The sequence below is a fragment of the Molothrus ater genome, chromosome 5, assembly GCF_012460135.2.
Source record: "Molothrus ater isolate BHLD 08-10-18 breed brown headed cowbird chromosome 5, BPBGC_Mater_1.1, whole genome shotgun sequence".
NCBI classification, from domain to species: Eukaryota; Metazoa; Chordata; class Aves; order Passeriformes; family Icteridae; genus Molothrus; species Molothrus ater.
In genome coordinates, this window is record NC_050482.2 from 17120124 (window position 1) to 17141923 (window position 21800).

At 39.6% G+C, this 21800-nt stretch overlaps 1 protein-coding gene across 9 annotated transcripts in view; it reads left to right on the forward strand.

Moving 5' to 3' along the window:
* The window catches only part of TAFA5 (TAFA chemokine like family member 5), a 467230-nt gene that overhangs the window by 108642 nt on the left and 336788 nt on the right, over positions 1-21800 (forward strand). The window contains exon 1 of one of the 9 annotated variants that reach the window (XM_036400617.2): positions 3685-4041. The exons of 7 other annotated variants lie outside the window; for them this stretch is intronic. In XM_036400617.2, the coding sequence (XP_036256510.1) occupies positions 3951-4041 (91 nt within the window). In that variant the 5' untranslated portion in view covers positions 3685-3950. Of the gene's footprint in view, positions 1-3684; positions 4042-21800 lie in introns of those variants that run through there. One more of the 9 variants, XM_036400618.2, reaches the window with a different exon arrangement.

A 21800-nucleotide genomic window follows, 5' to 3' on the forward strand; every position in this document is an offset into this window, starting at 1 on the left:
AATACAATCTGATCATGATTGTTTTCCAGGAATTTTAGCACATCTTTATTTATAAAATATCTCAGTAGTGAAGAATAAATCTTACAGAGTCTGGTAGAATCTTTTCACAAAATTAAATGCAGAGTATGGATAATTTTTTCAAGTCTCTATACTTGAGCAAAGGCTGCTGTTTTTGCTACTGAGTTCCAGTTTTAGTAATTCTGTAGAACTCAACTGAATTTTTTGTAAAAAGAAAAAATGAGCTCTATTTCCAAAAGAGAACACACATTTGAAAATTATGCACTTATTTTTCTGCTGCTTTCTTGTAAGATCTCAGAAGATCTTCTATGTCTTACACATTTGTTCTTGCTCCCTGATCTCCAGGAAAATGTATTCCTTACTTCTCTTCCCAGCTGCAAAAGCCTTCTATATCAGAAATGTCTGTCAATGCCACACCATCCTTTACCAGCTTTCAGGTGCTGAGCATTGCTCCTTCAACTTGAAAACACAATGGGGAAAACCCCTGTGGAGTGGTTCCCTAGAAGGAGCTACTGCTAGGATCACAGCTTTTTGCCTCTGTATTTCTGGAGATGAATGGGGTCAGGACAAAACCTGGAAATGCAGAGATAGATCTGCAAATCTGTTATGGCCTAAGCAGCTTAGAAGTAGTTTGACAGGTGCTATTTCATTAGTTGGGGATGCAAATCTTAATTGGCTGAAAGATAAGGGGGAATTTTTATCAGTGGAATTTATTCAGAAAAGTCTTCCTGAAAAGTCTACATGGGTAACTTGAGTTATCTTTAATATTTTATAAATCTTTATGCAGGTAACAAGTAAAGAAATTGAAGTTGGATATTTTTGACTAGGACTCACCCTGTTTGAAAAGTCCAAAGCTATTTAGAAAACACAAAACTGAGAGTGAACCATATGTAGTACAGCAAGTGGCGTTGCCAGGTACCACTGTCCTCTCAAATGGGAAGTCTTCTGGAGTTCTTTGTTGCTATGAGACTAAATATGTCCGTACAGTGTGAGTGCTGAACCAGATTTTGCTCCCACTTCCACTAGTATGCAAGTAGAGTGACTCTGCTGTGGCCAGGGAACAACACAATGCCATGATCTGATGTTTTGTTTATGAAGGGTCTGACCTAAAGGCCACAGAAACCCAGGCGTATTTGTCTAATTCAGTAGCTCAGAGAAGTAAGACTGGTTTAAAATGAGAGAAAGCACCATCTTGCACCTCAAAAAGAGCAAGGAACATGCTGTTGGGGGCTCTGACCCATTGACAGTGGATCTTCATATGCTTTTAGTTATAAAAAGAAAGCAATTAGTAAAATTTTTCAGAGGATTTTTCTCTAAATGTTTTCAGACTAAAAGATACTTATTGTGGACTGTGTAAACTCTGAAGTTTGATACTTTTAAAATCCTGTGGATTTTAAAGTTACCTGTGGATTTTAAAGCTGGTATGTCGGTGGGGGGCGGGGGGGGGGGGGAGAGATTTGTTTGCTTAAGTACAAAATGTGTGAATTTTCCTTAGCTACTTGACACTTTTTTCTTTCACCCAGAAGACAAATAAACAAACAAAACACAACTTGAACTGTGCCCAAGCATGGCAAATTTCTCACCAAAGTGTACATTTCAGAATGAAAGATTTACAGTGGAGTTCCTCTAGTGTAGCTATGACATTGCTTTAACATTGCATTGCTGTAATCTTCAAATATAGTAAATGCAATACATGGGTTTATAGGAATTTGTGTGGAGTTTAAAATTCAAAAGATGGTTGTTTTTAATGTTTCTCTGAGCTATCTGTGAAAAACGAAAAGGCATAGGGATGAGTTTAAGACACATCATCAACAGCATGGGGAATGTTTGCCCAATAAAAATACTGATCTTTTATTAATCTGTCCTTTCAAGCGTCTGGAAACCCTTTCCTGGTTTCTTAAAATTAAAAAAAAAAAATAAATATGAAATATTACCAAAAAAAAACCCCAACCCAAACAAAAAACCAAAACAAACAACAAACCAAAAAAACAAAACCGCAATCCACATCATAAATGCAGATGTAACCAAGGTGCTATGAAAACAAAGCTCTCAGCGTGCAAGTATTCCCTTACTTGGTTTAAACCTCCAAACCTATGGATGTCTATCCCGGAGAAACCGGGGTAGCTCACTGGCTGTCGGTGCGTGACCGTGGTTGTCACTGTTGTGCAGTGAGCCTCCAGCCAGCCCGAGCAGCCCCGCAACTTGCGGCGTGCGGCGGAGCACACGGCGGGCGGCCCCTCCGCTGTGCCGCCCGTGGCGCCGTCCGTCCGGCCCGCCGAGGCCGCCGGCCGCTCTGGCCGCCAGCCCTGTGCCCGCAGCCTCGTCGCGGGGCAGCGAACCGCACCTGCCCTGCTTCGCCTCCGCTGCGAGCCCGAGCCCCGCGTTACGCGGCCGCCGCTCGCTCCGTGCTCAGCCCGCGGGGCAGCGCCGGCCGCGCTGCGGGACACGCACGCACCGCGGAGGTTGCGCGGTGTTTGAACACGAGAGGCGCGGAGCCTGTGCGGGCAGAGGGCACCGGGAGGGAGCTCGGCTCGGGCAGCCCCCCTGTACGGCCGGCAGCACCTCGGCGTGCGGCTGTTAACCCTGCCCTGCCCCGCACCGCCGAGCCGCCGCCTGTGCGCACCGAGCTCGGTGCCCGGACCGGGCAGCCCCGGCCGTCGGGGCGGCCCCGGGGTGCGGAGCGCCGCGCCACATCTGCCCCTGGCCGCGGCTACACCGCGTCCCACCACGGCGGGGCCGAGCGCGCAGTCCCCGCGGAGCGGCCCCGTATCGCAGCACCGCCCCGGCCTTCCCGCCCCCCCGCCCGGCTGCTCTACGGCAGCCGTGGCCGCGGCAGGCTCCTTCCCCTGGAGTGGGAGGGCGGCAGCAAAATCACAGCCTTGATGTTCCGGGGTTTAGGGTTTTTTTATTGTAGGCTGTGTTTTTTCTCTTTTTTTTTTTTTTCCTTTTTTTCCTCACGCTGATTTATTAGATTCTTTCATTTGCGCTCCTGTTTTCCTGAGGATTGCTGCAGCAGAGGCATCAACCTGTAGACTGAGAGAGCCCGCCGTAGCCCGGCGCGGCTGCTCGGAGGGCGCGTTGCGGTGCCACCGCCGGGGCGCGGCCCCGGGACGGGGTCGACCTCGCGGGCGGACGGCGGGCGAGGGAGCGGGGCCGGCCACGGGGAGACGAGGAGCCCCAGCGGCGAAGGTGCGAGCCCAAAGGCAGACCAGGGATCTGTGCGAGAGCCCCCGAGCGGCCCCGCGTTTGCCAGGGACGGCGGGCTGAACTGACTTCCCTCCCGCCCCTCGCACCCGCACTGGAGAGCACCTCCGAGCCGGGGGAGGAGGAAGGGGGTGCAACAAATTGCCGCCAGCCGGGAGAAGTTGCAGTAAAGAGAGATCCCTCCCTCCCGCTCCCTCCCCTCCCCGCTCGCTCTCTCCTCCCCAAGCCGTGGCAGCGAGCAGCGGAGCAGCGGCCCGACGAGCGAGCGGCACCCGCAGCCCGGCGATGCTGCAGCGGCTCCCGCGGAGCCTCGGCGGGGTGGGCCCGGCCCCTGCGCGCCCCGCACCGGCCGGCGGCGGCGCGCCCTGAGCGGCGGCGGCGGCGGCCCCGCGCCCCCGCGGCGCAGCGGGCGCTGTTGCGCAACCCTGCCCGGCACTGCCGGCTCCCTGCCCCCGCCGCCGGCTCGCCGCGGCTCCCGCGGAGACGGAGCGCTGATTCATGGGGCCCCGCGCCGGCCGCCTCGGCGAGGAGAGCGCGGCGCTGCCGCTGCCCCCGCGCGGGGTGTGAAGCCCCGGCCCCTCCTCCGCAGCCCCGGGCTCGCCCGCCCTGCTCGGGAGTGTGGTCCCTGCCGGGAGCCGCCGCGCCTGGCGCACAGAGGGAAGCGTTGATGCATCGCTGTGGAAATTCATTGTGTGACTTTCTGGGTATTTACTGAGTTTCAGACCGAGATGCAGCTCTTGAAAGCTTTATGGGCACTAGCAGGAGCAGCGATCTGCTGTTTTCTTATATTTGTCATCCACTCACAGTTTCTTAAAGAAGGTAATTGTATGTGCATGTCTACATATCCTGTTCTTTAATACTAAGATCTTTACGAGGTGCCTTAATTATTTTTACTGTTTCCAGTATGTTCTATTTACAGCAGTGCTTCCACGCTATTTTTCCTTTCCGTTAAAACCTTCTCAGTTTTGTTGCTTTAGGTAATAGGTAGGCTTAGACTTACATCTTTGCTAAATGTATATATATTATATGTATATATAAATATATATATATATGAAATCTGTATGATGTTTATATTCGATGTTTTAGCTGATGTCTCATTTCTTTATGGGGCACGTATAGTGTATAGAAAATATTTGTTGCTATCAGATGACCACAAAACAGTAGTCATCATGGGAATATTAATAAACCAAAAAACCCCTTAACAAGTAAACGTCTTATTTTTATACCAAATCAATAGGCATCCTTTGCCTCTTCCTTATTCAGTACATTTTCAATAGATGGCACTAAAGTTCTATGGAAAGGGCAGGGCAGAGCAAATCCTGGGCATTCAGCGTCTTCCTTCTCTTCACTGCCCCGAAACGGGAAAAGGCCTTTGCGTGGCTTCAAGGCTCCTGTTTTTACCACCTTCTGGTCAGAAAACCGTGATTACAATTTTTAGGAGAAAATAATTTGAATTGTCGGGCAGGCTTTCCTCTTTTTTTTCATCTTGTTTTTTTTTTTTTTCCCGTACTTGAATTGGGTGAAAAAAAAATGTTTGATTAAGTGAGTAGAGGGATTTTTCCTGGGGAGTAACCCTTGTATTGGTCCTTTTTTGTTTTGTTTTCTTTCCTCAGGAATTTAGTATTTTCTTTTTTTCCTCTACTGCTAAAATAATTAGTCCATTTGTTAGTTGTATAGCTAACTCTAGTCTGAGATTCAAGTGTGAATCCAGAAAAATGTATGCATACTCTGTGGTGTATGGGAAAGTCCAGTCCTGTTTTTAAGCAGTATTAACAAAAATAACACAACAATATGGGGGTTTTGGTGAATCAATTTTTTCTTTTTTTTACCATTGTAGTTGAGAGTACAGCTGGAGAAAAAAGAAGCTAAGCTTAGCTTGGAGTGCTGGCTGTGTAAAACAGGGAAAAAACTTTTTTGTGACTGGGACAAAGTTTCACTCAAGGCTGGGCAAAGTGACTACCTTGCAACCTCTGAAGTGTCAGTACTGCTTTAAATTTAGTGTCAGTCTTAGCAAAACATGATATTCTATGTTTTCACAGATATTTTTTTTCTGAAATTAACAAACTCTGTTTAGTTAATTTAGGAACATCATTCAGATACCTCCAGTGCTAAAGATTTCTCCTTTAAGAAACCTACCCGTGCTGTAATTGCATTGTGTGCAATGCCTCCCACATAGTAACTTATTTAACATTTTTTTAAAATGCTCAGACAACTGTATTTTTATGTATCTGTCTAATGACATGGCCTGTTTTGAGGAGATTTTGCAGACTTTCAGGCTATTTTTTTACTCTACTTGCCATTATACTGCTTTTTTTCTTCTTCAGTCTTTTAGGGCTTGAGGTCTGTGTTACTGTAAGAAATCCTCAAAAGAAGAAGCATTTTGTTTCCCTTAAAATATTTCATCCTGCCTTGTAGGAATAGAAAGCTAGCAAATGAAAACAGAACCCATGGCAGTACATGAAGGACTTTTAACACATTTTACAATTTTCTAGCAATTATAACTATTTTTAACATGAACTGCGGACAGCAAACTAAAGCTCTTTAGCTTGTTGGATAACTTAATTAGATCAATTTGTTTATATTTGTTCCTGAACCATTTCTGCTTTCTTTAGCAATGAAAACTATATACTGACTGTAAATTGCATATATTGGGACAGCTGTCAGACTCTTCTTGACAGGTGCTAATCTCCACGATAGCATTTTGGCCCTTTCCATGCAATTACTTCAGCAGTGTATGTATTCCTTCCTCCCTGTGGTTTCAATAAAGACAGGGAATAGTTTGGTGGAGTTGAATGAAAGTCTGCATGGTATGACTGAGCTTTTTTTTTATGAAGAACTTTTAAAATATCCAATAAAAGTGAATGGTTTAAGCATAAGATATCTAAATGAAGGAATAGAAAAGAATGAGAAATAGATAACACTGGATTTAAACTATGTATTGTAAGCAGTTTGCAAAATAAGATTTACTTTTACTTTTTTCCATTTTTGAACCTGGTAGTTTATGTTATTTCAATAAGAAAAAAAGTGTGAGGAAAGAACTAGCAAATAATTTAACCATATGCCAACCATATTAATTTATTAAGTAAATATGTATAAAGAAGAATACATATAAAGAAGATTACCTCACTACCTTTATAAGATTTGGAATAGTTTTCTGATGTCAGAGTTATCCCTTTACATTATAATTTTATAAAAAGTCAGGAATGCCATGTCTCATTGCACATGATGTTAGACTGTTGATTTCCTGGCCAAAGGATTAATTTCCCATTGGAGCCTAATGAGCTACACAGGCTTGCTGTTTGTAACTCAGCTGTGTGGTCAAATTCCTAAGTTAAATGCTTGGACATTTTAATTTGATTATTGCTTGTGCAGATGGCAAAATTTTCTGTTGTCCCAAAGAACATTCAAATAAGACACCAGTTTGAGTAGCTTGATCAGATTAGCTGATAACACCTATCTCCTGAGACAAGTTAATGGTACAAGTCTATACACCAAGCATCTCTGTTGTATGCAAGACAATTGATTTCAGAAGAATGGCATGTAAAATTAATTAAAATTCAAACCTGATTTATTAATGCAAATTCTTTCAATTTTTGCATCTTTCAAAATATTTACTGCTTATTATTTTTCCACAGCTAGATTTTAACAGAAAACTGATCAGAAATCTTCACTTCATACAAAATTATATAATTACTACATATATTTTTCTGTGTTCATTTTCCTTTTACTTACTTGGAATTACTCATGCTATGTAGTAGGTTGTGGTCTTGTGGCCTATTAACACATGGTATTTTTTATAATTTCAGTTGTACTGCATGGCTACAGTGTGTAGAACTTCCATGACATCCAGCTGAAACTTATTACCAGAACCAAACCCTCCTGTAGTTCCATTCATAAATATGAGGTTGTATGTTGCAATAGCCAACTGAGATTTTTTTTTTCATAATTAATGTTAATTTCGTGTTGATTTCATTTCAGTTTCTGTGCCGAAGTGGGCCTGTCCTAATTTTTAAATATTTTTATATACATTTGTGGATTGAGGCAGTTTGGTAGTAGCATTACATTACTACCATATAAATGGTGTTAAGAAACAATGAACGCTTGTTCTGAGATGAGTGGGAAAGAGCTGTTTAAATGTCTATTTTCATGAATATGTTTTTTTCAGGAAGTGAAGAATGGGTAACACAGGGTGCCATTTTTCCACACTTAGGCTTTTGTGTGGAAATACAGGTCGTCCTGTGGCTAATCCGTTCCCCTATGTCCAATCTGTCCTTCAGTGTTTCTAAAAGATGAATAGAGCTGTGAACCCAGAAAAGGGTATTGTGATATATAATTGCAGTCCCATGCCTGTCTGATCTTCAAGCAAAGCAGTTTAACATACTCTAGTGAGCTGCAGTCGGTATGAAAGAGTGTTTAAAATTTCAGTATCTAAAACTTTTTTGCATAGACTATTGAAAATTAAAAGTAACCAAGTATATTCACTACGCACAGCTGATTTTAGGTGATCCATTATCTAATATTGTTTAACACATTTATTCAAAGAGAAATTAAAAACATTTGAGTTGATGTTACACCCCATCAATTGTGGGAACTCCTTTTTCCCTGACAAGGACCTCTTTCATGTAGTAGAACGTTTTAACCATTCACTCACTGCAGTGAGTGATGGGGAAAGGTAAAGGATACAGTTTCCAAGTGTGTCTTTGAGTCTCATGGAAAGTAGGGCAGTTATGGAGTAACTTGAAAAGGGTGTGTGTACATGGCAGCCAAGGTGTGTTACAGCCCTGGATATATTTAAAGCTTTGTTTACATGCTGATAGCTCATTGAGGGCATAGAAATGTCTAAGTTATCAAAAGGTGTGTTGATGTTTTGAATGGTTTAGGAGATTTGGCTGATGTTAGCTTTGTTTGGAGAGGGACTGAACAGGAGCAGATTAAATCTCAAGAATCTTAAAGTATAGAGGATTGGAATATTCAGATCTCAAAACTAGATTCCTAATCTGTTGGGTACATGTTCAATAAGCTCTGTAAAATAAGGTGATTTTATGTTGATACACTGCAGTAGTTGAGACAAGAGAATTCCAGTGGTTCTTTTATAACCAGATGATAATGGCTATAAACCAAAATTTAGTGTAATTTGTGCAACTTTACTGTATACTTATATATATGAATAAGGTATCTGTTTGGCAAATTTTTCATAGTTATCTTCTCTTTTCTCCTCAGGCAAAAATTAGCAAATATTGGTTACACTTGTAGGCACTTCTGTGTCAATTCTATTTATAAAAATTAGTGTCACAATAGTGAAAAATACTATAGCACTTTTTTAAAAAAGGGTGCAGTATTATACATAATAACCTGGCTAAGTTTTATACTTAATATCTTTTTTCTGTCACTTTTTATACAGATTTAAATACTTTATCCTGCTCTAAAACTACAGAAAAAGCTTTTTGTATATTTTTGTTTTTATCATGTACGTTTTGACACTGGCAATAATAGGGCACATATTCTATTTACCTGTGTAACCCCAAAGAACTCTGCTGCTTCTTCTGTTAATGTTTGAAAATGCTTACTGACAGTTTACCCAAGATGATTTTTAAAGAGCTTTCTGCTCATATAACCTCATGGCTTGAGGAAGCTGGTATTGCTAATGTTTACTTCTGTGTAAAACCTTTTGAGGAAAGGAGCTGTTATCTTCTAAAATGTTTTGAGCCCTTGGCCCTCAAAATTTTCCTAGAAAGAACTTGAATGTGACTTAGTATGACAGATAATATTGCTATCTTTTTGTTTTTTTTCTATCTTTAAAATATTAAAAAATACTTGAATTAGTTAAATGCAGAAGGATAATTCCTTTTAAGAATGTGGGAGGAAAAAGAAGTTTTGTTTTGTTTTATTTTTTCAGTTTTCCCTTTTATGCTTTACCTGTGTCTCAAAACAGTAAGATACCTTGCATACCAGATGTGCTACATATGTTACCTATATATAGTAAAACTGAGTTGAGGACAGCATGTCCCAGCTGCAAATTTGCTGAAGGGTTTGTTACATTTAATGCACTGTAGTATAATTTTTTTCTACTGTCTCTCTTCCATACACTTTTTGGAGGGATGTTGTGGAGAGGCAGATATGAATGGTATTTTCAGTGCAGGACATCAGGGTAGAGAGAAGCACAGAATGCAGAAGTGGAAAATTTAATCTTCCCATCCAGGAAACAGAATTGGTGGTTGAAAAGCCCTAAGCTTGAATAAGGGCTACCTAGGAATGAAAATGTGAAAGGTATCCAATCTCTCTTTGCATTTTTGATGTAGTTTTATGGCAACTAAATAGAATTAAGACTCAGTTCAGTGGTTGTGTGATGGTGTGTGGCTCATTGGAGCTGCAGAAAAATTAGAGGAGGTCCTGCTTTGAGATAAAGTATCTTTGTATTTGAATTTTTTTTGATGTTTCCAGTCTGTTGTTTTTTGTTTGCTTGTTTTTTTTCAATAGGATTAGAGAGGTATAGCAGAGAAAGGAAGCAATGCAGACAAAATTCTCAATCATTTTCTTTTCAGGGAGGCAGGAATGATGTTCTCTGTGTGGCATCTGCTGTGCTGGGATGTACCAAGAGGGGGAGTCTGACAGGTTTTCTGCCCATGGGAGGAAGCTTTGAAATAGTCTTTCACTTTGGGTGTTTAATATGAACGACTTGTATGTCTTCACAGGGAACTGCACCATCGATGGTATAAATCTCCCAGTTTTCCCCACTGAGCAACTTAAAAAAAGCCATTAGCAAGAGATTTTTCAGTAGCCTTTTTAGGATTGCCTGTTTTCATAGCCCAGGAGCACAAGTGATGAATTATTGACCTTTCTGAGCATTTATCAGCACTACCTGTTCCTAAAGGCAGACTGGAGTGAGTCACATCATACAAAAGTGCATGCTTTTTAGATCTGTTGGTTAATATTTATTTTTCTCATTTCTTAGTGGGCATACACTGTATCAAATATTAAACTGCCCAAACAAGACACACACAACTGAGACTTTTTGAAACTGAACTAAAAATGCCAAATTAAAAAAAAAAAGGCATGTATTTACGAGTTCAATATAATATTGCTGAGAGAAGCCATATTTTTGTTTAAAATTCACTAGTCAAAACATAGATGAAATTATTCTATTCATGTATATATTTTAAAAAATTTCTATATAATCACATGAAGAAAAGACACAACACAATTGTACTAACTAAAATAACAGTATTTGTTTTTTGGTAGTATTTAGATATCCCAGTTGAAATTGATCATTCAGCCAAGTATGACTGGCCAACTGGGCTGTCTGTTCCACCCAATATTGCATTTAGCTAAGATTTATTTTTCTTGGAAATTACATCCATGTGCTACTTATAACCCATAGTGATAGTAGCTTCTGTTTAAAAAAACTCTTTTATCTGCCTAAATGTGCTTTCTCTGCTTGTTCTAGAAATCCAACAGAATATAGTGAATCTGCCTATTCGTTATATTTTACCTTTGGCACCACATCAGTTCACAAGTAAATCTTACTCAGAGCAATAGATCTTCCTATTAATTGTTGTTAGTCTTGTGAGAAGCAGTGAGTGGAATGTTTGGAATATGTCCAAACAGGAAATTAATATAGAAATAAACAGTACTAATATTTTCTTAAGGCAGACTGCGTACTAATGTGTGTTTTCACATGAGTGATGTATTATTTTGACCATATAAAGGAAAGGAGATAGTATTAATTTATCAGGTAAAAAAATTATTTGTAATGGGCAAGTATTTTCTGAAACTCAGCTTTTTTCTAATGTTCAACAAGGCTGTGTGGTGTTTGAAAGTCTGCATGTTTAATTGTAGTCACACATGAGAAAAGATTAAGTGGATCCCCAGGAGAACAAAGGGAATAGCTAAATCTTTAGGAGATATGACCTAGAAAAAAGAACTAAAGACACTAGTATTACCAAGTTTAGAGAAGAGCTAGTTTTACTAGAATGATAAAAGATTTCAGTGGGTAAAATTCTTCCTTGAGAATAACTAACCATCCTTTCTGTGAAGTGGGGAGATCGTAAGAAGCAATGAGTGCAAGCTGGTTTGAAGAAAATTTAAGCTAGATATTGGGAAGGGTTGCAGCAGGACAGATTTGTGCTGGTGCTGTAGGGAGAAGTTGCTATTGGCAAGAACAGTTAAGCATTGAGATAGATTTTCTTGAGAAGTGGTGGAATAGGAGAGTTTTATTTTCAGATCACAATCTTGTCTGTTGGGAACAGTATTCTTAAATTGAACCAGACAGGTGGACTAGGTGATTTCTTGAAGTCTGATTCTCTGAAATGTGCATTTACCTAAAACTTACGAAGGTGAAAGATATTTAAACATCTGACTTCAGGGCAATTTTCTGTTGGCTGCTGAAGTCAATAGGCTCATGAGAAATTATCCTAGGGTCTGAAACTATCAGAGAACAAAAAAAAAATCCAAGAAATCAGCTAGTGTTTTAAGTATTTTATTAGCTGAATCATACCTTTTTTTTTAGTTGCAGATGTAATTTAAAAACAAACAATAAAAAAAAGTAACAGAAAATATCATGATTCATGTAAATGAAGATTACTTTTTAAGTAGTGTTTGTCTTGTAAGCTATTTAGGATTCAAAGGTGTCCTGAATCAGGACTGTGCTCTGTTTCCACTTCTTCATATGAAATGAGCAGTGAAATGTGGATATTAGTCTAATTCACATTCTGATATTCCTTACAAGATGTGGATTTGTGTTAAAGACTCTTTGTTTCTGCCAGTCTGCTCTTGTTACCCCAGCATGTGAAGGGCTTATCTCCAGGTTATCCTATGGCTACTCTGACATCTGATATTGGAAACACAGAACCTGCCCCACAACAGGGTGAGCTGCAAATGACTTTGTAAAGTTCTCTGCTAACATGTGCCTGTTAGGTTCATTGCAGTCTGCAATGATGTTTATCTTGATGCAGTTCTGTCCAATTTTTAGATGTCTATGTAGTTCCAAATCTGTTAGCAAAAGGAGAATTAGCAAGTTGTGCTGACAGAAATGCTTCTGGGTTGATATAAGGACAGGGAGAGATCACTCACTAATTACTGTCACAGACAAATTCTTCTTAAGAAAGAAATAATTCAGGGAAGAATTAATTTAATTTATTGCCAATGAAAATCAGAGTAGAGTCACAAGAAACAAACCTAACTCTTAAAAGACTTTCACCCCCTGATTCTCTTCTTCCTGAGCTTCACTTTACTCCCAATTTTTTTGCCTTCTCCCCTGAGTGGTGCAGGGGGATGGGTTGCGGTCGGTTCATCAAACATTGTCTCTGTTGCTCCTTCCTCTTCATACTCTTCCTTGTCTCTAGTATGGGGTCCCTCCTATGGAGAACACTCCTCCACAAAGTTCTCCAGCATGGGTCCTTCCATGGGGTTAGTCAATCAGGGGCAGACTGCTGCATTTGGGCTCCTTTCTCCCTGGATCCACAGGTCTTGCCAGGAGCTTGCTCCATTGTAGGCTTCCTGTAAGGCCACAGCATGCCTTGGGCATCCATCTGTCCTTCTGTTCTAGCATGGAGGAGTCCTTCAGAGGCTGCAGGAGGATCTCTGCTCTACTGTGGATGTCCATGGACTGCTGGGGGCCAGCTGCCTCAGCATGTTCTTCACAGGAATCTCTGCTCTGACACCTGGAGCACCTTCTCCCCTTCTTCACTGGCCTTGCTGTCAGTGTCAGCAGGGCTATCTGTTTCTCTCCCATATTCTCATTCCTCTTTTTTGATGCTGCTGGTGTTGCACAGATTCCCCCCTCCTCTTAAATATGTACTCACAGAGGTGCTACCACCATCACTGATGGACTCAGTTCTGGCCACGATGTGTCCATCTTGGAACCGCTCGGCATTGGCTTCCTTGGACACAGAGGAAGCTTCCAGCAGCTTCTCACAGAAGACATCCCTAAAACCCCCCCACTTCTCCCCAAACATTGTTGTGCAAACCAAATATATTCATAGTCCACAGCTTGTGCTTGGAGCAAGCTTTGTGTGGAATTATTTTGTGTCTGTGGAACAGTTATGCACTACCAAGTTTTTCTGCTTAGAGATGTAGAGACCTGGGTACTAGTTCTTGCTTTCTTGAGCAGTACTAATGTTTCTTAAAAGACAAGAAATAAAAGTTTTTGAAGTTACTATATGACAAGTTAAAATTTCTTTGTCCCTCTACACCAGCTTTTGAAAAAGCACTTGCATTTTATGTGGTTTTGTGTTGACTGCTAATTAATCCTGACAAAGATGTTTTATGATATCTTTTGAAATTTGCTACTTTCTTTATTGTATTAAATTACCTTTTTTTCTGCATTATTCTTTTAATACAAGTTTATGTCTTTAAGGAAGAATAAAAAACAAACCTCTGCTCCATTACTCAGACTTGCTCGTTTTGGAGATGTGCATTGTGAATCTGGGAGTAGATTTAGCCTCAAGAGAATCAAACAGTTGTTTGAAATGGTCAATGCTTGAGTATCACCGTGCTTATGGCTATGAACTAATTGAGATTAAACTAAAATGGTTGTGAAGATGCTTTTTCTTCCTGTGTATCAGCAGGTCCCGTTATCTGTTAATCCTTTAAAAGTATTATTTAGTCATTAAGAGAAATGAATGTTCTTTTTTATTCCTCTTTTGTTCTAGCTTTTGCCTTTGTTTTTATAATGCATGCTGGTAGAGGAAGTAAAGAGGCTTCAGCTTCATTTATTGTGAAAAGATCTTGTAACTGTTTTAAGCATTTTTGTGTACTTGGCTATAAAACTATATAGATTGTACCAGATGCTGCCTTATCTTATTTTATAGAATTATAATGGATGCTGACGAGTTTTAGATGCAAGCCTTTAAAGATAAAAATCACTTTGCTGTGTGTTATTTTCTTTGGTAGAATATAGTAACAGCCCCATTTTGTTGACTCTTTTCAACTTTCCATTATTTTGATTAATATTTTAGTAAAACTTCTTGTATTTTATTATACTAAGAAGTTTTGTGTCTTTCCTAAAGACTGTTAAAACATTAAATGTGTGTTTTACCTGTTATTTAGCAAATAGTGACATGATTTTCAGGTGGGCTGAAGACCCAAGAACTCCCATTACCTGCAGTTAGAGACTGTATAATAAAACATGGATTGACCATTTTTGTGGCCATGTCCACCTACTAATTTAATGTCAAGGCCCAACAGATTTATTATAACTATTGGTAAATTCATAAATAGACAAATATCCATTTTGTTTTGATATATAGGCATCCCTTGTACTGTTACATATTTTTAAAAAAAGGTGTTACGCTTAATTAGCAGCAGTTTCTCCTTTTTGTTGCGCTTTTCTGATCCCAAAAGCATTTTGCAAACCACACATGACTTTTCACTTAACCAAACTTAAACTTTGATAACAGCCTTAAGAAAGTAGATCTGTAAGATATGAAAGTTGAAGGGAACAATATTATTGTTTGATGTTAGGAATGAAATCTTGTCTCCATTGAAATTGATGTTGAACTTCTTGCTGTTTTCATTTATGCTCCTGTACAGCACTAAGATTTTACTTTGGTATATTTTTGCCTTGGTTTATTGACTTGGGATAGTGTCCTTTCCAACTGTAAGGTGTGTGAGGTAAATATCTTTGGAAGATCATCTATGCTGAAACTCTTTCAAAACACCTGATTGAAGCATGTATTTAACTGGGAAGGTTCCGCTCCATGCCACAATTCCTTGTCCCATACTTGGGCACTGCAGCTCCTGATGACACTGTTTTCTGATGGTAAAGTGAGGCTAGTTTTCTTATTCCACAGACCCTAAAAATTATGGCTGTTGTGCAACTTCATACTCCAATGCAGTGAATTATTAGTGTTAGTAGTATGTGCTTCTACTTAATTATGCACTTAGGCCTTATCTGGAGCCAGGACCATATCCTTGCAGTCACTTAACAAGTCTAGAGACGCTCGCTGTTTGCAGAAGAAGTGCAAGAAAAAGATTCTTAAATTATACATGAGCAAGTAGTTAAAATAACAGAAGTTATGAAATATCATTTCTCCTCAGTGTCTCTTCACAGGCATTTTCCTCATCTAGATGCTGAATTTCTTTAATAGTTCTTGTCTACTTTTAGTTTCTCTCTTGCATGCTCTCCAAAGAGAATACAGCTTCCTCCAGCATGCACCCATGGGAACATGGGCAAAAAAGGAGATGGTCAAGGGATCTCATGATTCTGAATACTGTGGGGTTTTTTTCCCTTAGTTTCTAGGTTCTCTTAGAAATAAATTCCATGTTCCCTCTGCCTGTATGCTTATATAACTACAAGTATAGCCTTGACTGTCCCTTCACCCATTATAAAATTGTTACAGTCTGATTTTTAGCTTAGAATAGGGCTGGCTGCATAATCTAGTTCACTGGGCATTGGGTTTTTTGTACTAGCTAATGAATTACCAGTATCCTGATTTAATTTTGTTGGAAAATAGTCTGGTTTTTTTTTTTTTTTCCTAATGTGACAGAGAACTAGGATGAAGATGGACTTTGTGCCCTTTTTATATGTCATTTGTCTTTGCTAGATGGTTATTTTTCACTAGATTACTTGGTTGCAAATATCTGGGCAACTGTTCCCTGAGGAAGACAGCACAGATCACAGAATCATAAAGTGCTTTGGGTTGGAAGGGATGATGTACTTCAATAACTAGATGTACATATATCTATAAATAGATCTATCTATATATTCCAAATAGATATAAAGATGATCTGTTTCAATCCCCTTCTATGGGCAGGACACCTTTTACCAGACCAGGTTGCTTAGTTGCCCATGGTGGGGAGACCAAGCTTTATATGTTGTTTGCCTCCTACGTTTTCATGTGTATTTTATTGTATTGTCATGTTTTAAAGTTTTCTTCCTCACTTTTCTGAGCTCCATTATGATAAAAGCTAAAGGCATTAGATTTACAAGAATTTTTAATATTAAGCTCAGTTAATAGAAATTATATATGTTTAGTAATGGTGTAAAAGGAATTGAAAGTCTCTATTTATTGCAGGTATTTTAATGAGTAGATTGAAAATTCTTGTCAGTTGACAAGTTGAGATTTGCTATTCTCTTTTTTTCAGCAGACAAGAAATGGGAGTCAAATTAAAAGGAGTAGCTTTTCTTTCGGATTCATTCTGATGCTATGACTCTCTGACATGGTGATGAAGATGTCAGATCTATCTCTGGGTTTACATAATTCCTGTAATGCTCACTGTAACAGGAGCTGCAGACACCTGTGCATTTTAAGGCAGGCAGGTTCTTGAATTCAATAAGCCTGTCCAGAACCAGAGAGGCATATCAAAACACAATTTTCTTCATTAAAAATAGAGCAGTCATACTTTCTTTTCCAGATGTTTTAAATTTTTGTTACAAAAAAGTGAATAAAAACCCAGTAAAATGGGTTTTCAATGGAATTAGAAGTAAAAAGAGCAAGAAAAGGACTGAAATTTGCAGCATATTTTCATTTTCTAGATGTTTATAATTGTAAAAGTCAAAGAGAGAAACCTTTGCCATAAAATTCATTTGTTTGATTGCTTTCTCCTGCACTTATTTATTGTTATGGTTTAAAAGTCAAGGTTAAGCAGAGATGTGCTTACAAACTGATTTAATCCCAATTTGTACTCACTGTAACTTCATTTTTTAATAAAAAATGTAGCCATTTAAAGTAAAAAGCTATTGTGATTCCATATAGGAGAAGAAATTATGTACAAACACAAAGGAAATAAAGAGTTTGTAATGAAGCCTCAAAGTTAATTTACATTTTGAGGAAACAAAAGAGTTGCCATGGTAACACGTAGGTTGCAAAAATTTTCTGAATTTGATGCATTAGACTGAGGAAACTCTTAACTTGCATGACATGTTTCTCTAGTTTTGTGAATAAGAGCGTAATTCTGTGTATTTGGCCACAAATTTGTGCAAAACATAAAAAAATACACAGACATTAGTAAGTTATGCAAACGGAGTCTTTTCCAATCAGCTTTCTAATTATGTTGTTCCAAAGATAATTGTTGTTTTGAATCTTTTTCTCTAAAAAAATGTGGAATATATAGGTGCTTTTCAGTATAAGATTTTGTTGCATCTCTGTTGCTCAGTAACTGTGCAGTTAATATTGATGATTTTTAAACATGCTGGGCACTATATTCTGTCCCCATAAATTCTTTTTAATTCTGTGGAGGGATAGAATGTAAGAGAATAGTGCAGAAGGCAATCTCACACCTGAGGAGTTGCAGCTGCACTAATCACCAAAGATTAGGGACAGCCCTGCCCTTAATAGGCCACAGCTGTGTCCAATAAGAAGAATGCTACAAAAGAGTGGGTTAGCTGGGTGAGGAGAGAGTTGGAGTTTGTTGGTTGTGCTGAGAAGAAGGCGTCAGTGCTGTGAGGAGCTGCCTTTGAGAAATGACCGAGAAGGTATGGGACTTTTGGAATAAGTTGACAACAGAATTCTATTAAAATGGTTAACTTTTTTCTCTAGAACAAACTTACCAAGAATATTTTTATATTCAACAGGGCTTTGCTGAACAGATGAAGAGATAGAGTTTAATAATGGGATTCATTTTTGCTATTTTAAAAGGCCAGTTTTAATACTATGCACTGCGGGTATTGTAAACTGTAGTTCGGAGTGCCGTGGGCTGTTCTGTTGCCTTGCTAACTCCGTGTGCAGCCAAACTGAGCAAATAACTTTTATGAGCTATATGTAGTGTCAATTTTTTTTACTTATTAGTTTACTGTGTATCTCAGCAAACAGCCAGTTTTTATTTTCAGTGCTACTTATATATTTAAAACTGATTAGGAGTTATGTATGAAATAATGTTTTTACCCAACCATTGTCTAATGCCTTTAAGTATTGCTGTGTTGGGCCCATTCCTACTGATGATTGCCAATGACCTTTTGACTCGTGGAAGGTCTGAGCTATGTAACTTTTCAAGCTGAAGTTTTTGCCGATGTCTGATACAGTTAAGTTTTATAGCTTGGGTAATTCTTCCAATGGTGTGTTAGATTTAAAAATAGATCTCATTTTTACATATGTTAAATGTAATAACAGGAAGAACTTATGACTAGATAGCACTAATGTATACCACCATTACCATTTTTCAGCCGCAGTTCTATTGCAAAGTCTTCTTTCCCATTATAAATTTTTAGTGTATATTTTTTTAAATTAGCATTTATTCTTTCCTATTGACTCATAAAAAATAAGTCAAAAAGCACACAGCAGATCTGAGTACACCTGGGCCGTTATTTTGCTTTCAGACCTCTCATGGTGGAGATTCTACAGCTTTCCCAGATTTTCATGCTGCACTCATCTGTTATGTCTGCATTTACTCTTGAGTGGTTGCTGTGGTATCAATCATTTTGTCATGTGGGAAGGCTGGAGCAGAAAGCACACACACATAAAGAGCTCTTTGAAATCCTAACATACTTAACCCAATTAAATTGTAAAGATAGTACTTTATGTATGATTGCTGGGTTGAAGTTGCAGAATGTAGTGAATAGCGAATCATAAAGCAGTGTTCAGTCACTGCTGGGGAGGAGGAAGACTTGCTGAGACCCCAGTGGTGAGGGGTGGCATCCCTAGCTGAGAAGGACTTGGACAATCCTATTATTCCTTGGACTCTGCCCCTGAAGAAGCAGCAGATATTTTTCTTTGGCTATTTTTTAAATTTTTTTGCACCTCCATCATGGGTGGAGGTGCAAAAAACTTAAAAGAATAGCATGCATCTCACACATCTTACATGTGTGAGATGCATGCTCCCTGTTTTTCCTTGTTATGCTGTTTCTACTGAACTTGCAAAGCTAACGTTCCTTCAGTAACCAGTAACTGGCCACGATTGGTGTTTCTGCTCCCATCCTCAAAATTTTACATCCTGGGAGGCCCCTGCTTCTCATCACTGCAGCATCAAAATGGCTTCTTGTACTGCCCTGAGTACTCATCCTCTGCTTTCCTAAAACATCCCAGGTCAGCAGACCACTAGTGGTTTTAGAGGTTGCCAATTTAATTTGCTGTTTAAAAGATATTCTGGAGCTTTTACACATGAGTCTGTGCATCCACTGTTTAGGAGTGGCATCCATGAAGCTCTGACCACCCCTGTGGTTGTCCAGGACTTGCAACATTTCTTGTTCATAACAATTCATTTGATAGTTCATAACAATTCATTTGATATTGTGACTAATGTTTTTCTGCTGATGTTTTGCTTCCCATGGAAAGGTAAATGTATAAGGGGGAATTTTACTGACTTTTTTTCCCTGTTTTAAAAATACCGCAAATGAAGAGGAACTCATGTATTGAAGGTATCCAAAGCAGCAAATCTTGCTCTCCTCAAAGTTTTGAAGGAGGTCACTAGGAAATCTTTGTCCAATGAGATATAAAAAGTCATGTTTGAAATCCATTTTTATGGAAACATTTGGTACTTAGGAGTATTTAGGGCACGCAGTTGCTACTGTTGACAATCTTGAATATTTTTGAAAATCATCCATCTCTAATTGCTGCTCTGTGCAGCCTCACTTTGTGTTTCTGTTTTCTAAAGTCTTGGCAAATATCTAGCTTGTTTCTTTATGATAGAGGTGGTAACTAAATTTCACTTTAGGGGGCAAAGTCTATGAGGAAATATTCCTTGCATATACTTAGGTCCATGTATATACTGCTAAGGTCCATGTTCTTCAGTTTTGTATCAGGGTGCTGCTAGGCTGGCAGCTCTCTGGGAATGGAGTGCAGGGGGTGTTGGGGTCCCCTGGGAGACCTGGTGGTCAGGACCCTTCCCAATACAGCCCAGAGCCAGGCAGCCAGAGGCACAGGGACAGCCCTGGTCCTGGGTATCCGTCCCCTCCCTGGGAGCAGGGAGAGGCCAGGCTGGCCCATGGCTGGGCAGTGAAGGGCTGGAGGGGGCTGGAGACCAGTCCTGCTGTGGCATTGCTGTGGTGGCCCTGTGGGCTGGAATGAGGTTCTAGGATGTGGACATGGTGCGCCAAACAGGAACTTTGGAACCTTCAGGGCCCTGATGTTGGATCTGCTTTTGTGGCTGATCCACTAAGAAAGTCCCTTGTGTGTGCTATAAATGCATCAGGAGCCTACCAGCATTCATTGACACGTTGCCTTTTGCATATTATGTGGCAGATATATACTTGTCTTTTGAAGGCCATGCACATTACTCTGTGGATGGGGTAATGGGCCCTGAACCAGCTCAGTGTGGACTGGCACTTGGAGATAAATTGAGCCCTGTGCTTGGAGTGATTGATACATTGCTGCACCGTGTCAGTTCTTCGGGGAAGTAGGATCTGTGCTTCTGAAAATGTCACTTCTTCAGAAGAATAGAAAAGGAATGCAAGAATGGAGGGTTAATACTGAATTGAACTGTATTGGGCTTCCTTTAATGTTATCTAACTGATGTTATCAGTTAGGTCCTCCTTCTCTAAACTGTGTTAAAATGAAAGGTTTGCTGTGTTTTAATAGTACCTGAAAGTTATAGAAAGGTATGAAGTTGTCTGCTGTGGATGTGACTTTGTGAAGCATTTTGGGATGCAGGATCCACTGCAGGATACTTTTAAACTAGTACTTTTATCTCCTTTCCATTTTCCTTTATTCCACCTGATGCTTCAGAAAATGAATAACATTGAATATGGGACAGCATAGTTACATCTACAATGAACGGACTGTGTTGCCATGACACAGAATTTAGGAATCGTTTTAGTATCACATAGAAGGACACATTTAAAAGTAGTGCAAATATGTGGTTTTACATTGCAATCCTAAATTGTAGAAATTATGCATGGTTGAATTGTTTTTTCCTCTCTGTATTGCTTATTGTGATGTTACAATAAGACTTGCATCCCCTCAAGTAAAGTGATACTTGACTGTACTTGTGAGAGAGTAGCTTATATTTCAGATATTGTATACCTAAGTCATATATAAACATATTGATTCATTAAAACTGCAGTAATACTAAGTGTCCTTTGTATTACTGTATGCAAAAGACAGGCTGCAATGTCAATGAGACCCACATTGTCCTTCTGGGACACAATTTACATAGTCTGCAATTATGATTTCTCAAAGGATGTTTGATAGCTCTGTGCTATGCTGCAGGTAAATGAATAACCAGAACTCTTAGAAATTAATTCAGCTTGAACAGTGTGTACTCTTCTTAAATTCTGCAAGTATCTCAGCTCATATCTGTGTGCAGTGAATGTCCAATATACAGTGAAGCTTTGCTGGTCATCCCTCTCTGCCAAGGCTTTACTTTGTATTTTGGTTATATCACAGTCCAGCTGTCCTGCAAATTTGTGTACAGTTTTGAGGCTTGACAGGCTTAAATGCACATTTGTGGATGGTAGTTTGACCAAATTTCAGTTTAGCTGCAAGTGACTGCTAGCAGCAGAGTGGATGTGCTTTACTTCTAAGATATCTTCCTTGCATGTTCTTTGCATCTCAGAATGTGAAATGTGCTTTTGGTTTTCAGTTGTATATAATAACTAAAATTTAGCTTTTGGATGAAAATATGTGTGTGATGAAAATGTATGTGATCTTGTGATCACATACAAGGTATTGAATTTTTAGTGAAAGAAAAAAGAAAGTGATGAAAGG